We start from the raw sequence: 18,713 nt of genomic DNA on the forward strand, positions 1-18,713 counted from the left end.
AAATTTTTTTTCAGCTAAGAAAATTACTGTATCTATCTCCTTTAATAAATTGATTTTGGCTTCAAAAATTTTTAAGAATGCAGTCTCATTTAAAATATTCCCAATATTACTCCTAAGTTGTTCATATCTTACAAAGCTAAATAAATAAAGTGAAAAAAATTACATTAGATAACACACACATAAACTTAAACTCAAGAATTAAAAAAAATTATATACGCCTATCTTTAAATTGGACGACATTTTTATCTTTAAGATTGAAAAATATCTTTGTGTCATACATAAAATTTTGTAAAACAATCTCCCATAACAAATTTAGTTTATTACACAAAGAGTAAAAACTCACATAAAAAGAACAATTGAATTTTAAGTACTTTTGGAGTATTACTTATTATCCAAATTAATTAATTTTATAAAGACCAGTTGAAAAAATAAATTTATTCATCAAAAATAAAAAAGCTTAAATTTATAGCTAAAGAATCCAAAAAAAATTTCTTATCTATCATCTACTTTTAATTCAATAACATTGTACTTAGTAGACTAGTGATCCTTTTCAAGAATTTTAATGTAACATATTGAGTTTTTAAAAATTAAATAATTAGTTATTTATGAGTTATTATATTTATTGAGATATCAGTCACCAATATAAATATATATGTAATTATTTATTTTCAAATGTAAATTTATATTTTAACATGTATTTTATAATTTTAGTGCACTCGTAACATAGTCGTAGGTTTAATTAATAATAAAAGATGGCAGAATATGAAATTGGGAAGCTTACCATCCCTCAAGGAAGCCAGTATTTCTTCTTGGTGGTGGTGCAGCAGCATATTGTGGCGGTGCCATCACTGGAGGACCTTGATAATAACCTACCAGCACAACAATTTCTGCCACAGAAGAAATTAAAATCATGCATATATATGGAGAGAAGAAGCAGTTCTCTTTCAATATTAATCTATCATATCATATGGTACAACAATATAAGGAGCTAATACTAAACAAAAAATTACTATAGTAATATAAGAACTAAGAAATGAAAAGGGTACCTCCTTGAGCAGGGTAGGGATATGCATACTTGGGATCACTCATTTCCACCAAAATAATCACAAAGCTCTGAAAATATATAACATGGACAAGTTATACAATGGGCTGAGAAATAAACTTAACTAAACTCTTTTGTAAATTTGCAATTTCCTTTTTTTTTTGGTTCAGAATCTAAAAGAGGAGAAAACACTGAACTGAAACAAGTAAAAAAAAGAAAGATCCAGTGGTTATGTTATTATCACGAGTCAACTTGATATCCATAAAGAGCTCATAGTTTCCAAGATCCAGGTCCATCTATCAAGATTCATCATTTCTCTTTTTATGATTCTACTTAAAAAAAAAGTAAGAAATTAACTAGAATAAAAAGAGATTGGACTCTTTTGATTCTTTTAAATAAACTACTTAAAATAAAAGAAAAATACAAGAATAAAAAGAGCTATAGTTGTATATAATATTATATTATATTATTGTTACTAATGAAGAGAAGATCAGATAGTGATTGTTGGATTAAACAAGTGATCAAGACCCCTTAATTACTTGAATAATGTTATATACTTATATCATGGATCACAATGTCATAGAAACAAAAAAATGATAATACAGTATAATTCATCACTATAAAGTCAACCAATTTTTATTCCTTGAAAATAAATATATACAAATGTATATAGATTTTTCAAATATATTTCCATTCTTACTTCCATGAGAAAGTATACGAGGGAGAATAACTTACTTCCATCTTTCAAATATATTCCCATTTTTCTTATTCTTTCCCGTCCCCTGTCATATACTCAAAAATAAATTACCAGTGTTTGAACAAATTTGTTAAAAAAATCGAGCATGGAATGGATAATGTGTTAGGGAAGGAAGGTGGATGTTTAAGGAATGTATATATATATGACCTTACATCTAGGGCATTCGATGGCTCCTTTTCCGCTACAGGTCTCACAATCTTTAAGTATCTGCGAAATTAAAAAGCAGGGAAGATGGTTAGTCATTTAGTTGAAAACTTGAAATGAAGAAATGATAGACACACTGAAGCTGCATCATATATATGGCTTAAGTGGACAGAACCTGATTAAATAGCAGGGCATTTGTTAGTATAAATAAATTTATAATCTAAATGAATATGAGGCGTGCAGATTAAGAGAGCACACTGAATTAAGTGAAAATCCTCCAGATTTAGCAGTAAAGGGTGTTGTGATGCATCTTCTAGTGGCTGTGAATGCTTGGGGACCAACCAAACTGAAGTTGTTATAGCAGTGGATAGAGATAAGCAGTGGACAGAGATATATGACATTTTTCTCTTCCCTTTCCTTTCTAGGTAGTTCTATACTCCTTCTTCCTCTCTTATAGCAGTGGATAGAGAAGACAATGAATGCTTAATGGCTTTTTGAATCCAAGTTCATCTGTTGCCATCTCTTTCTCTCTCTCCTTTGTGCAGTTAGATGCTCTTCAAAACTGTAGAAAATTAAAATTGAAGAGTGCAAGGTCAAATTTGTAATAGATTACAAACAAGTTCATCACTACAAACTAGTTATTCTACATTAAATATTATATGTAGTAAAAAGAGATTCAAGGCTAAAAAACTTAACTAGTAAAAAACATACAGCTAAACATAAGTATACTTCCTTTCCTTTTGGTGGAGAAAAGAAAAGTGGGATCCAAGGTTGCATCATTTCTACTTCTAGGCCAGTGCATGCCAAGAGCCCCAATGACATCTTTGCGTATTAATTACAGATGGTCTACAACCAAGGACTAAAAGAGAATCAAACCTAATTCCTTTGATCTTACCAGTTGAGCCAACCCTTATTTGCAAAATCATAGAAGATCAACCTTCTGCCATTAACATCATCCACTACAATATTTCAAGGATGCTGCATGGCCAAGTTAAATATTAGTAACACACAAGAAGAAGTATCAAATCCAGCTAAGCTATTAACACAAAACAATTACATGTCTTGAAATAGTGTTTAAAAAATTGATCTGAAATGAAATAATTGCATCTCACTTTTTCTTCTCATGTTGATCCTTGACAAGAAGTGCAGAACCAAAAGCACCTTTTACGATTTGCTCAAGTACTTCATACTGCTCCATGTCATCAACAAGTAATTGAAAATTTCACTCTCCTGAACACAAAGTGCAGCACAAATCAAGCATATTAGACCCTTGCACATTTAGTCATTTATATTGAACCATAATTCAAAATTTAAAGTAAATAAATAAATAAAATGTAGTTAATCAGAAACAAAGGAATGCGGTTATACGAGATTGCACCAAATGGCATTGGGCGCATGTGATAAACTGTTGTAAAAGTGCTGCACAAAATTGATCAGAATTTAGTCTTTTGATAGTGTTAGAATAAGTCAATTCTTCAAAATAAAAGACTTTTATATATTAAGTAACATTGAGAATGGAACCATTTGTATGTGTTGCTTAAATTTAAGTTGAATCCGCATTCCAAGCAAGTGTTGTCATTTTCAGGGGAGGATACAGCCATGCGACATTGATTTGAACCAAAATCAAAACAATATCTTTTCAATTCCTTTTATCTAGTCATTTTTTGTACATTTATTCTTAATCAATGCATTTTGATACAAATTAAAATAAGAGACACACATTACAATCTCGTATAGATTTTTAAGATTATCAATAAAAGTGAAATACCTTAACAAAACGAAGGTGAAGAATAACAAATTTTCCTGCATTACTACCACCAGCACCAGTGACTTCTCAGATATAGTTGGGGCTCATTTCTCCATCAGCTTATTGAGGATATCACAGCCAGTTTATAAGAGCATTTCCAAGTGTTCTGATATGTAGAACACAGATTAAAGCCTGAAATAGTTATTAATGTTCTGCAAGTATGATAATTGTTAATTCAGTAACTTCTAATTTCTCCCATTCCCAAAGGTAGAAAGTGTCACATATTTGATATTTGACACAGAACACATAAATTCAACCGTCTAATTAATCACCTTTTCAAGTTTTAACTCATCTGACACTAGTAGAGCCATATTAAAACAGCAATGAAGAGATGATGATGAAACAATTTAGTTACAGTCAATTTTGAAATAGTTGAGATTGTGTTTGGTTTTACCATCAATATCTTTCAATCAATTTCCAGTGTGTTTTCCTCCTTTCTTTTATGGAAATTGAACAACAAAATAGGGCATATACATGCTGAGAATAAAGAACAAGAAACATTTTGACTACTACGTCGATATTCAAACCAAATTAATTAAATTTGTTCATCTAATCTAAGGCAAGCCTAAGGCAATCGATTAGAATGAAATATTTTCAAGAGAACAAAGAAAAATAGGGAGAAGAACCTACTCGTGAGTCTGCCGGAGGAGAAACTTGTAGCTCAATAGCTCGATGGACGAGATTGCCAGCATAAAAGAACGCCATAGGAGGAGTTTGCCGCTGGAGGAGAAGTTGCTAGAAGAGACGTCGCTGGAGGAGACGTCACAGGAGGAGACGTCGACGAAGGAGACCGTCACTGGAGAAGACGTCGCAGAAGGAGGTCGCCACTGGAGGAGACGTTGCTGGAGGAGACCATCGCTGGAGGAGATGTTGCCGGAGGAGACCATCGCTGGAGGAGACGTCGTTGGTAGGAGGAGATCATCGCAGGAGGAGATCGCCATTGGAGAAGACATTGGAAGAGGAGGTCGCCGAAGGAGAGATCATGACAGAGGAGATCCCAGTGGTAGAGCTTCAAGATTTCTCTCACCGTGGCAGCATTTCAATGAAGGAATGATTGAATGAGGAGGAGTTAATTTAGGGTTGGGCATTTATACAAGTTGATAATGGCATTTTAAAACTGTCAGAATCCAAAACAACTGCTGTTAACTACAAATTAATAGAAACGACATAATATTGAAATATTAGGGCATTTTTATAGAACCCCATTATATTAATGCTATTTTATATCATTATTTTTGTAGTGCTCTTGAGTTCGGCCAATTAGAGTTTTAGGAGGCACATACGATTTCTGATGTTTTCTTTTTCAGCAGCTCGGTTAAAAAGTTTCTCCGGAGTTTTCATTATTTTAATTTCATACAGAGGTAAAGTTTTGATAATTTCTCACCGATTAAATTGGTATTGGATAAGTGAGTTGATGCTGTGATTGATTGTTGATTAAATTTGACTGAATTTATGTTGAATTTTTGTGATAAATTTGAAGTTCGGCCGGTTTAAGTGCAGCTAGAAACTAAATTATTCCGATGAATTTGGGGCTAGAATATTATTGATGCTCAAGTAAAATTGGAATTTGATTTCCAAGAAATTAAATTAAAAACTGTGAAGAATCGGTAGCCGTAAAGCTCGAAAATGGATTTTTAAAGTTATATATATTTTCGAACTGATTTTAAAAAGATATTTTTGGGTTTAAAGAACTGTATTTGTTACCATTATAATATTATTAATTTAAGAATAAAATTTTGTTTTGATAAGAATGTAACCTATCTAACAGTATTACAGTAGTGACCCAGGCAAGAGCAGTTATAAACGATGAGGGAGGAATGCAATAAAATATTGAGGTCAAAAATAAAATATTAAGGAGTTCGTGGTTTAGAAAGTAATTAATAAAAGTTTGAAAATAAGGTTTTATAAAATAAGTTTTAAGAGTATTATAAATATTATTTTAAATATTTGTTTAAAATTACTCATTTATATCAGAGTAAATTATTATTATAATTATTATTTATCAAAGATATTATTTTATAAGAATATTATTATATGTATTATGAAGAATAAAATAGAGAGTAGTAAACAGAGTAATCTTAAAAGTTTTAGGAAACACCGACTTAATTAAAGAGTCTTATGATTCTCTTTCTATAAAATACTTAGAGGATAATGAAAGAACAGTGTGAAGATAGTTTGAACGATTAAGGATAAATAAGTAAAAGACTGAAGAAAGAGAGAAGATCAATCGGCACGTGTGATTATGGGAAGGTCATGAAAGGGTGACAATAGTATGGTTATGGTGCCGAAGAATAAATGTTAATAAGCCGTGACATTTGTATGTGAATAATTGTGCAGGGACGCCCGTAAATATGAAATGCCTTCCAGGAGAAGGGGTCACATACTTTAGTTGGAGAATCAGCACCTGCAAGTACTTGTAGAGGTCATGTTCGACATACTTCAACTGGAAAATCAATGCATGTAAGAAGTAGAAACTTGCAGAGGTTATGTCGCTGGAATGCTTTATCTGGCTTGTGAGTTAGATTGCGTCGGGTGCGGATCGAAATTGACAAATGAGTTCATTACCTGCGATAGAAATAGACATGCATCATCCTTGTTTGTATATTTTGCATTTGGTTCAGTGTTGTGAATTGTTTGTGATTGCTTGAGTGTGTTTGTGATTTTCATTGCTTGTTAATTTGAACTTCTATGACTGGTTATTATTCTGGCTAACTGTGTTGGGCTGCGAATGATCGAACTATAATAATACGAATTTAATTATCTACCCCTAACCCTACTAAGAACTCTCTAGTTCTTACCCCCTATTTCCACCCCTTTTAGCTACAGGTGCGAAGGTTTAAATGTGCATAACTTTTTCATTTTAAAACATTTTCCATCCGTTCTTTAAACGTTATAAATTACATGGACTCAATTTTTATTCAAAACAAAATTTACAAAATTCGGAGGTCCAAAAGTCAAGATATGGCTCGTTAAAGTTGGTTAAAAATTGAGTTTTTACTAAAATTCGCAAACCCTCTTTCAAAACTCATGATGTCAAAGGTGATTTTATCGAAATTCATATTCAAACAAAACGAGTATAGAAGTTGCAACATAGATCAAATTTATTTAAGAAGAAAGTTCGAGGTAAAATTTTCTTATAGGTCAATAAAGAAAATTGGCGATGAGTTGCAAACCGACAAATTCTCAGTCATATAAAGTTTTCAAAGTTTCATATAAGGAGTGCATGCAAAGCTCAAAACAACTTTATCAAAGTTTAAAGAATGGTTATGAATACAATCGACTAAGAGAAAGATTAGTTTTGAAATTTCTTTAAAAAGAATCCAAAACTTCTTTCAAAAGGTTTAAATCAAAATTCCGAGTGTAATCTTAAAATTGTACCTTAATAAGGATATTCAGAATGCACTAGAAAGGAAAGTCAACTTGCTTTCAAGAAAGGAACTCACTTCAAAGAAAATCAAGCAGGATTCACAAAGCTAGAAATAACGAACAAATTTTTAGGTGATTCGATGAATTTAAAGAACTTACAAAGAGGGACAACTCAGTCGATAATGATTTCTTAAAGATTTTCAAAGATCTTTTTGATGTATCAAACAATTCAAAAATACATCAAAGAACACATGAGTCAAGATAAAGGGTTTTAAACAAATGAGGCAATTATTTCAAGGAATTTCAAACAGACATATACAGTTAAGATCAAACAAGAATGCACATGAACAAGAGGGCAGGATTGGAAGATAATCTGATTACTCTCCAAGAAAAGAATCGCAAACAAGAACCTCAGAGCATACCAAGAAAGAACAAGTCAGATGACATCCGCAGAGTTCGAGACACCTAACCGAGTAACTGATGACTTGCATTATTTACCCCTTTTTCTTATCTAAAAGGACCATAAAAAGAGCATAATCTCATTAATCAATGAAATTTCATGAACCAAATGATAAATATTATGGTACATTGCTTTGAAATGGGTTTGTGTTGAATTTCAGGAAAAAAAAGTAAAAAAAGAAGCACAAAAGAAGCAAAGAAAGCTGGCGTGCCACTTGGAGCTCTGGGCGTGGGATGCCAGGCCAATGAAACAGAGAAGATTTGCTTAACACAACACAATGGGCGTGCCACTTGGAGCTCTGGGCGTGGCACACCAAGTTGTAAAGCCAAGTCTCAAAGAGGGCATACCACTTGGTGCTATGGGCGTGGCACACCAAGTTTAAAGTCAAGATCTCAAAGAGGGCATGCCACTTGGTATTTTAGGCGTGGTACACCAGGTTTAAGTTTCAGAGGAGTGATTTTGAGCCCCACTATGGGCGTGACATGCCAAGAAGAGGGCGTGGCACGCCGGGGAATATGCCAGCCTGACCTCCTTTCATTCAAATGAAGATATCTTGAGCTACACAACTACAAATGAGGTGGTTCTAGTGCCATTAAAAAGTAGACATCCAGGGTTTTCTAACCATATATAAAACTTTATGATGGACATTGGAATTGAGGAAGATATTGACCCCAAAAACACAAGGAGAAAAACACGTCACTACAGAGTTACCAGCCTGACCTCTTCATCTTCAAAGGAATATAACTTGCATTGTAGAGCTCAAAGTGATCTGATTTTGGTGGCGTTGGAAAGCTGACATCAAGAGCTTTCCAACGATATATAACACTCTAGGGTGGACATTAAAACTGGAGGTGAAAAAGGCCATTATTTCAGCATTGCAAAAGCTGGGCGTGCCACTTGATATCGAAGGCGTGGCACGCTAGCTCTATTTTCATAATGGGCATGGCACGCCAGGTTCTGGGTGTGGCACACTAGTTCTAATGGTCAGAGAGCATCATTGAAGGCGTGGCATGCCAAAGAGTTGGTGTGGCACGCCGGGGTACTTGACAGACTGACCTATTCACCTTTAAATGGGCATAACTTGAACTACAGAGGTCCAAATGAGTTGATTCCAAAGGAGTTAGAAAGATAACATCTAGGGCTTTCCAACAATATATAATACTTTATATTGGAAATTCAAATTGAGTCCCAAAAAACTCAATCTATTCAGTGTTCAAAGTGGGTCATAATCCAAAGTGAAAAATCAAGTGGGAGTGGCACTTGAAACCACACGGCAACTTCTCCCTGCAGCTTCCAACCTTCAACCAAGCCCACTTTAACTCTCATTCAAGCCACACTTATCAATCAATCAAGGCCACAAGAAGCATCTAGAATAGTTTATTTTTATTTCATTGTGATTTACTTTTAATTTCATTTAAGTTTGTAATTTAGGAGAGCCTATTTAAAGGCCTTAGTTTCATAGAATTAGGTATGCTGGATTGGGGGAGTCTTCGGACCTTCTCTGTTCACCATCAGCTTCCTTTCTTTTCCTTCTTACTTTTGTAAATATCTTTTAGTTATGAATTACTAACTCTTTCCATTGGGAAAGAGAGCTCTATTATTTTTCAATGGATTAATTATTTTTATTCTTCTTCTTCTATTCATCTCTCTTTGATTTACTAGAAAGAATTTTGTTCTTCATTCTAGCATTCAATTATCTTAGAAAAGAGATTGAATGTAATTGGGTTTTATGGGAACCTTGGAAGAGGAAACATAAAACCATGCTTGAAATTCTTTCTCACACTTGAGTAGAATATGGGTTTTGGTGTTTGAATATGGTGACATATAATCCTCCCTCTACTTGGACCTATGATGATGTGTGGTATAATCAGGGACCATTCTTCATCTCTTCTTATGAGCAACTAGACCAAGGAATTGGCTATTGATCAAGATTTGAGAGATTGAATCACCAAGGGATTGGGGTTTAATCAATCATGATTGCCAAGAGGTCAATGAGTTGCATGATTGAAGATGAGATGAAATCAATTAATCCGGAGAATGCAATATCTCTTGATCCCAATATTTATTTTATCTTTCTTTCTTTTATTTACTTTATAGTTATTTACTTTTCTGCACTTTACATTTCCAGTACTTTACTTTCTTGTACTTTACTTTCTTTGCCATTTACTTTCTTGCACTTTATTGCTTTCCTTTACTTTCATGTCATTTACATTTTCTTGTTTGATTATCACTCCAATTATGATAGTCTAACTAGGATAATTAATTAACTATTGTTTGCTTTAATCCGTTAATCTCTGTGGGATTCGACCCCACTCCTAGTGGGTTATTACTTGACGATATTTGGTGCGCTTGCCAAAGAACGGATTTATTATATGTGGGTAGTGAATTTTGGCTCATCAAGTTTTATGGCGCCATTGCCGGGAATTATTGTGATTAACAACCTACCGGTTGGTTGATTATCTAGATTAGGCATTTTTTTCTTTTCTTTGTTTTTGTCATTTAATTTCTTTTGATTTTCTCTTGCTAGTAAGGTGTCTGTGTTATTGCCTCACTAAGAATCCCTCATCTGTGACAATGGAATTCTAATTTTTTTTGGTGATTATTGTTTGAGAGAGAGCATTTTGCAAGTAAGAATTGAGTCTACCTCACATTTTGATCAATCATGTCATATGGGATATTGCCCACCACCACAAAATGATTCAAGTCATTATCCTAATGGTGGTTGGGAATATCACTAAGGAATGATAGAGTATGAGCAATCAAATGAAATGGAATACCTTCCAGAGCCACAAAATAGTTCATATTGTTATGATAACTACCGAAATTTTGGCTTTGGAAGGAATTTTAATGCTGCATACCCCATTCTTCAAGGACTATCATCCTGTAATTGTCCAACCTATGCACCTCCACAAAATCTTCTAGAATTTGCAATAGAAAAACTCTCCAAGAAATATCTCTTCATTGCCCAACTCAGTGAGTTTTTAAGGAAAAATGTAAGAGAGGTGATTGAAGATATGGAAATCTCAAGGAGAAATCAAGAAGAGCAAATGAGACAATTGGCACAACATTTTGTTGATGAACCAACCAATGTCTTTCCTTGGCCAGGGGAAGAATATCATGCCACCAGTCTAAGTAGTGAAGAAGTGCTTAATGAGGGTGAAAATGAGAAATTGGTAGAGCAAGAAGAAGAGATTGTTGTACCAAGAGAGCCACCATTCCAAGAAGTTCTTGATAAAGAGGATACTCCAACCATCTCACAACACCCAAGTGTTGAAAACAAAGAAGTGAAGGCAATCAATCAAAGCACTGAAATAAGGATTGTAACCAAGAAACAAATGACTATATCCATGAAAAAGAGAGGGTCAAAGAATAATCCAACCCCTACTCCAACAAGCAAGTTTACTCAAGCTAACAACAAAAGAAAGCTTGCTGGGAGGCACTTAAAACAGGGGACATCAACTGCCTCATCTTTCCCCTTGAGGTCATTCCTCTTAACAAACTGGAAGAAGAGGAAGAAAGTTGAGAACAACATGTTAAGCTAATGACATTAAAAGAGCGCTTGTTGGGAGGCAACCCAACCGTAGGTAACATTTTCTTTCTTTACTTAGTTTACTTTCAATAATTTGACATATGATTGCATTCTAAGTTTGGTGTTGCCATGCAACAATTTGAATTTTAATCTTCACTGGGTACTTGCAACATTCTAAAATGAGAGTGTCATACTAAGTTTGGTGTTGCCACTCACCTTTCATGCAAAGTACCATGCATACACCACTTATTAATGCAATCACATTGTCTCTGTTTTTACTTCTTGTGCCCTTATTGTATCCTTATCTTTGCTTGCTTGAGCACATGCATTACTCACATTTCATTGTGTAAGACACTCATGACCCATCATAAATCCTATCACCACTGTTTTATTTGTTGCTTGAGGACAAGCAATCATTCTAAGTTTGGTGTGGGAAGGGAAAGAATAGGAGGAAAGTGACAACAACAATGAAGATGAACTATAAGGTGGTAAAGTTTCTTTTCCTCTTATTTGTTTCCAGTACATTTAAATTGCATGATTGTCTTCTATCTTCTCTGTATGCATGTGTGTTGTGAATAAGCATAGCTTGATTGTTGAATTGTAACATGTTCTATGACATTATGACTACCATATTGAGTTTTGTGAGTTTAAAAGCAATTTAGTTTCATAATCATAAACAAACAAGGTCATTAAAGAAGAACTTAGCATGGGCATATAAGTATTGGAAGGCTAGCATGATTATTGTTGCTCAATTGCATTTGAATTTATTTAATTGAAGTTTTCATCTAGGACATTTTATGAAATTTTTGAAATCATGAAAACCTTGAAGAAGCAAATGCAAGTAAGGCAAGAAAAAGAAAAGGGAAAGAATGAGAAAGTTGAAGGCTCTGAGTACCAATGACAATTCAATTGTTAAGTACTTGTGGTGGTTATGTATCAAGCAAAAAGCTTGAAAACAAAACACTTAGAGTCAAGGCTAGGCTCAAGTGCAAAAGCACCCCCTCAAAACTCAAGGCTCCGAGCATCAATGATTAGAGAGTAAAGAAAAGAAACAAATGAGCTTAAAGAGTCCACTAATTAAATGCTTGTGGTGCTTATGTATCAAGTGGGAATACTTGAAAACAAAGCAGTTAGAGTCGTAGCTTTCAACACATGGTGCAAAGCACCCAAGAAGCTAAGATAAGAAAAGAATTAAAAGCTTGCTTCAAGGAAGGAACATAAAGAAAAAGATTTCATAAAATGAGCAAGATAGAAGCATTAATCATTTGAATCTCTTTTGTGATTGTAGCATGCATAAGAAACTAGCCAACTATGAACATAAAAATTGCTACTCTTCTCACCTTGGTTTGTCAAACTTTATTGCATGATTCTTTATTTGCTTGAGGACAAGCAAAGCTTAAGTTTGGTGTTGTGATGACTTGCATCATCTACCCTTTTTTCTTATCTAAAAAGACCATAAAAAGAGCATAATCTCATTGATTCAATGCAATTTCAAGAGCCAAATGATAAATATTATGGTACATTACTTTGAAATAGGTTGTGTTGAATTTCACGTAAAAAGAGCAACAAAAGGGGAAGAAAACAACAAATAAAGCTGGGTGTGTGAAGCTGGGTGTGCCACTTGAAGCTCTGGGCGTGGCACGCCAAGCTTTTGAAGCCAATTATCATCAATAAGCGTACCACTTGGAGCTCTGGGCATGGCACGCCAAGCCAACATTCCAGCAAAGAAGGTTGAAGAATTTTACATGGGCGTGCCACTTGGAGCTCTGGGCGTGGCACGCCAAGTTTGTGAAGCCAAGCCTCAAAGAGGGCGTGCCACTTGGTGCTATGGGCGTGGCACGCCATGTTTTTGAAGCCAAGCCTCAAAGCGGGCATGCCACTTAGTGTTTTGGGTGTGGCACGCTAGGCTTAAGTTCCAGAGGAGTAATTTTGAGCCCCACTATGGGCGTGGCATGCCAAGAAGTGGGCGTGGCACGTGGGGCATATGCCAGCCTGACCTCCTCTCATCAAATAAAGATATCTTGAGCTAAAAAATTCCAAATAAGGTGATTCTAGTTCCATTAGAAAGTAGACATTCAGGGATTTCCAAACATATATAACACTTTATAATGGACACTAGAATTGAGGAAGATATTAACCCCGAAAGCACAAGGAGAAAAACACGTCACTGCAGAGTTATCAGCCTGACCTCATCATCTTCAAAGGGACATAACTTGAGTTGTAGAGGTCCAAATGATCTGATTTTGGTGGCGTTAGAAAGTGGACATCAAGAGCTTTCCAAAGATATATAACACTCTAGGGTGAACATTAAAACTAGAGGTGAAAAAGGCCATTATTTCAGCATTGCAAAAGCTGGGCGTGCCACTTGATATCGAAGGCGTGGCATGCCAGCTCTATTTTCATAATGGGCGTGGCACGCCAGGTTCTGGGCATGGCACGCCAGTTCTAATGGTTAGAGAGTAAGATTTTATGCATCATTGAAGGTGTGGCACACCCAAGAGTGGGCGTGGCACGCCAGTTTCAAAATATATGGGCGTGGCATGCCAGAGAGTGGGCGTGGCACGCCGAGCTACTTGACAGACTGACCTATCCACTTTCAAATGAGCATAACTTGAGTACAGAGGTCCAAATGAGTTGATTCAAGTAGGGTTGAAAAGCTAACATCCAGAGCTTTCAAACAATATATAATACTTCATAGTGGACATTCAATTTGAGGTCCAACCAACTCCATCTATTCAGCGTTGCAAAATGGCTCATACTCCAAATGGAAATTTCTATTGGAAGTGGCACTTGAAACCCCACGCCAACTTCTCCCTGCAGCCCCCAACCTTCAACCAATCCTACTCCAACTCTCATTCAAGCCATACTTATCAATCAATCAATGCCACAAGAAGCATCTAGAATAATTTATTTTTATTTCATTGTAATTTGCTTTTAATTTCATTTAAGTTTGTAATTTAGGAGAGCCTATATAAAGGCCTTAATTTCATAGAATTAGTCATGTTGGATTGGGGGAGTCTTCGGACCCTCTCTATTCACCATCAGCTTCCTTTCTTTTCTTTCTTACTTTTGTAAATATCTTTTAGTTATGAATTACTAACTCTTTCCATTGGAAAAGAGAGCTCTATTGCTATTTGAGGGATTGATTGTTTTTATTCGTCTTCTTCTCTTCATCTTCTCTTTGATTTGCCAGAAGGAATTTCGTTTTAATGCTAGTGTTCAATCATCTTGGGAAAGAGGTTGAATGCAAAATGGGTTTCATGAGAACCTTGGAAAAGGAAACATGAAACTATGCTAGAAATCCCTTCTCACACTTGAGTAGGATCTGGATTTTGGTGTTTGGATATGGTGACATATAATCCTTCCTCTACTTGGACCTATGATGATGTGTGGTATAATTAGGGACCATTCTTCATCTCTTCTCATGAGCAATTAGACCAAGGAATTGGCTATTGATAAGGATTTGAGAGATTAAGTCACCAAGGAATTGGGGCTCAATCAATCATGATTGCCAAGAGGTCAATGAGTTGCATGATTGAAGATGAGATGAAGTCAATTAATTCGGAGGATGCAATATCTCTTGATCCCAATGTTTATTTCATCTTTCTTTCTTTTATTTACTTTATGGTTGTTTATATTTTCTGCACTTTACATTTCCAGCACTTTACTTTCTTGTACTTTACTTTCCTTGCCATTTACTTTCTTGCACTTTATTGCTTTCCTTAACTTTTATGTCATTTACATTTCCTTGTTGCTTATCACTCAAAAAATGAATCATCTAACTAGGATAATCAATTAACTATTGTTTGCCTTAATCCGTTAATCTCTGTGGGATTCGGCCCCACTCCTAGTGGGTTATTACTTGACGATATTTGGTGCGCTTGCCAAAGAATGGATTCATTTTATATGGGGAGTGAATTCTGGCTCATCAGTAACCTCTAGAATTAACTCCTGACGTTCCCAAAACCTGCGATTTGCTTTACCTATAACTCGTATATCATCTATGATAACCCATTAGTGCTTCCATATACATAATACACTAGTGTTAAGCTGGCCAAACTTAATACCAGGAATTATTCAATGCAAGACTAATGGCATTAATCAATAGACCATCATGTGCATAAAGCTCTAATTCTTGTTACCCGAACAAGACCTACTACATGACAGATGCTCAGAGTATGCAATTGAAGCATAGTCGGTCCATTCTTCAGGCTCTATAGGAAGGACCGCTCTGATACCATAATGTAACACCCTAACTATTAGAATGTCACGCTTCCGGCTGAGCCACTCTGATAATTCGAGTATTACGATAACTCTTATAATATTTAATACTAAAATATGAGCCTGTTTACATCTTAAATTGTATTACTGCTCGAAAAACTTTTTAATAGATAACATACATCCATACAAAACTCAATACTTACAGAGGATACATATAAATATATACATCTTATTAATTTTACAAGCAATTACATAATCAGAATCCTATCCCTCTTATAAAAACTTATAAAGATAAAGGCGAGGGAAAAAGTAACTAATACAACACAATATCGTTAAAACAGAAAAGGAAAATAAATAAGCTCTTCCAAACTTCGTCTCCCATAACCTGAAAAAGAAAGGACCTGTAGGGGAGTGAGAACATCGTCCTCGCAGGTTCTCACTATGGGGTTAGAGAATTACTATAATAGGATACGTGAAAAATAAAACCGTCTTTTAAGAACAGTGATTAATAACCGCCTTATGTATCTTTACAAAACTAAAGATTCATATTCAAACAAAATCCAAAACCTTTTTAAAATAGAAAACTGTTAATTCTAAAAATAAACTCCAAAATCCTTTTTAAAATTTTTTCCTAGACAACATGAATGACCAAGCTGTTCTAAGCATAGGTTCATTAAGTCTATGCTGAACCAGTTTAGTTTTTCATACTTTTACAAACCAAAACACAAACCAAGCACGGCCTTCGGCCTATCTCATAATCCACAACGGTCCTAGGCCCAAACAAATCAATCCACAGCCAATTCATTACAGGTTCAACCAATTTCAATCACAAACATAAGTAGAAGGTTCAAGCACAATCAAGCAGTTACATCAAGTTGAGCAATTAACAATTAGACATAATTATTCACATAGGCAAACCAATTACAATATGTGCACCCAAACAATGTCATATAGATGCATATGATGAATGCCTGCCCTATGGCTTATAAGTCTCATCTGTCGGTTATCAAGCCAACCCGACACGTCCGGCTGCTAAACCCTGGACTGTTCCCCGACGTGCATCCCCAAGAGTCTATGCATAGCTTTTTCTCATATTTATAAATTGCTCAATGGGGGTCAACCTTCCCAGAAATTTAGAGTGCCCGGTCACATCTTACGTCGTAGGGTCAACAGAGTATCGAGTCTCGACCTGGAACACATGGTGGCAAGCCACGATACTTTATCCAGGGAAACTCGTATCTTAGATATAAGAAGTGCAAATGCCACATATTTATTCATAATCATTCATTCATCATTACTTTCGCACTTCATTAACAATTCATACCAAGTAAAATCATCATTCCTGCCATATATCACTTTTTTCTCAAATCACTTTACTTTGAAACCAAAATCAAACTCATCTTTGTCTCAAAATTCAAAATTCCCATATTTCAAATCAGAATTATCAATCAACAGTCTTGACAGAGACCCAAGACTCTAGGGAAGAATAGCCTACCTCATTTCTTAAATTTTTCTTTAGAAATACTCGAAATCATAGTTACTTGAATTGAAATCGATCAAAATAAAGATTTAAAACCAAAACCAAGGCATGTAAGCTAACAGTTCCGAACCACTTTCAAAACCAAAATTATTTAAGTCCAAAAACCAGTTCCATTTCATTCTTAAATCGAAAAGCTTTTCAAGGCTCAGAAGTGTTTAGTCTTGCAAAGTCAAAATTTAAAGAATACTTCAAAAGCAAAACGAATTTAATTAATCAAAGTTCAATTTCTTTTAGATTCTACTAAAACTTCTCCAAAGGTACCTTTTTAATCAAACTTCAAGACATAGGTTCTTTCATATTTAAACTAATCTTAAAACATAACTTTCCTTAAACAAAATTAAACTCAAAACACATATTTCTTAATAAATCAAGAACCAAATAATAGAACCTCTCAAATTCATTCCTTTTCTAAATCACATTTTAAAATAAAATCTTAAATCTCATGAAAATTCGGCAGCATCTTCCCTAAAACTTGGACTTTGCCACCCTTTCCGGGTCCCAACCAAAATATTTCGCAACCCTCTTCAACGGGTTCAAAACCCAATCAGTTCAAAATCACGTTAATTCTGAAAGTGCATATCATTTGCAGATTTCAAGAAAACTAATTTAAACTCAAATCAACCTCCAACGGGTTAAACTCAATTTCAAAACTTTAGAAGAAATAACTTTAAAGAAAACATTTCAAAAGCAGTCCATTTTATAAAACAACATAATAATTCAATCAAACAAGCATTCATATCCACCCAAGACAATCAAACAATGCATAGGACTTATACAATCACTGAAATACATTTCTCACATAAATATCCATATATAGCAACTCCGAAATATAAAGTTTAGTTTTCTGAAAAAGGACCCTACCTCGAATAAAGGAATCCATAACATAAATGCGGCAATGAATTCCTTTCCTTTTGACTTGAATCCAACGATAGCTTCAATTCATAGCTCCACACATTTCGTAACAGCATAAATAACTTTAAATCACAATATGCAACCTCGGTTACTAAATCCTAAGAAAATTAATGTCGCAAAAATCTTAAAGCACATAAAGGAATACTAATGGCGAGGATTCCAAGATAGATACACTTAATGGAATAAAAGAACAATGCAGTAGCCACTTCGAACTTATCCGGCAGCAGCTCCAACAGTGGCCAGAAGCTCTGGTGGTTCAGCAATAACCTCAATTTCGACATGCAAACCCATGAAAATAATCCTATAACATCCATACATCAAAATCCTTACCCATAGATAATCTGAATGATTACAGTAAGAGCTTCAGAGTGCAAACAACTTACTGTGAAAAGGAGAATGACAAAAGTGGAGCAGCAGCTCCGACGGCAACCTCCGGCAGTGGCGACGGAGACAGCTGCGACGCAGTTCGGCGACGGGTTGAGCTGGGCGAAACGGTAGCGACAGGTCAGGTGCACGTCCCCTCAGTTGCGGATGAGCTCCTGCACTGTTCTGCCTCCTTTCTCGCGCATCCTTCTCTCTTGACAGAACAGCGGCGGCAACGACGTGGAGCACGGGGCGGCGGTGGTTACAGAATCGGCATCTCCTCTCGTGCGTCTCTCGTTCGCGACGACGCAGCTGGCAGTGGCAAGGACGAACGGCGGCTATGGCGANTCTAGCTGCTATGTTAGGTTTGTGTTTAGTGTGTGTGGGTCAAAATGGGAGAGGGTGAGCTGAGTACTATTTAGTGAGGGTGAGGGTTTGGGTAGTTTTAGGAAATTTTAATAAAATAGGGATAATAACGTAATTTTATAAAATAAAGAAAAGATAGAATAATAATTAAGAAAACCAAATTAAATACAAAATATTCATCTTTAAAATACCTTTTCAATTACTAA

The 18,713-nt window shown here is 35.2% G+C and overlaps 1 protein-coding gene and 1 long non-coding RNA gene across 2 annotated transcripts; both read right to left on the minus strand.

Moving 5' to 3' along the window:
* Positions 671-3,287, minus strand: LOC107604680. Its single transcript, XM_016306326.2, has 5 exons — positions 3,056-3,287; positions 2,202-2,921; positions 1,952-2,006; positions 1,047-1,113; positions 671-887 (listed from the first exon to the last, which is right to left on the minus strand). Exons 2-5 carry the CDS (start codon positions 2,342-2,344, stop codon positions 778-780), a joined length of 375 nt encoding a protein of 124 aa, XP_016161812.1. The 5' UTR covers positions 2,345-2,921; positions 3,056-3,287; the 3' UTR covers positions 671-777.
* Positions 17,957-18,236, minus strand: LOC110264053. The gene is made up of 2 exons (XR_002349789.1): positions 18,162-18,236; positions 17,957-18,045 (listed from the first exon to the last, which is right to left on the minus strand). It is a non-coding gene; the product is annotated as an uncharacterized LOC110264053 (long non-coding RNA).

Source organism: Arachis ipaensis, chromosome B06 (assembly GCF_000816755.2).
Source record: "Arachis ipaensis cultivar K30076 chromosome B06, Araip1.1, whole genome shotgun sequence".
In the NCBI taxonomy this organism is placed as follows: domain Eukaryota; kingdom Viridiplantae; phylum Streptophyta; class Magnoliopsida; order Fabales; family Fabaceae; genus Arachis; species Arachis ipaensis.

What these genes read in the sequence shown, in the direction of transcription:
- LOC107604680 (XM_016306326.2), bottom strand. Translation starts at nt 2,344, where the DNA reads ATGTCATATATCTCTGTCCACTGCTTATCTCTATCCACTGCTATAACA. An exon ending in GAGGATTTTCACTTAATTCA is followed by an intron (nt 2,007 to 2,201) that starts GTGTGCTCTCTT and finishes TTAATTTCGCAG; the next exon opens with ATACTTAAAGATTGTGAGAC. An exon ending in AGCCATCGAATGCCCTAGAT is followed by an intron (nt 1,114 to 1,951) that starts GTAAGGTCATAT and finishes ATATATTTTCAG; the next exon opens with AGCTTTGTGATTATTTTGGT.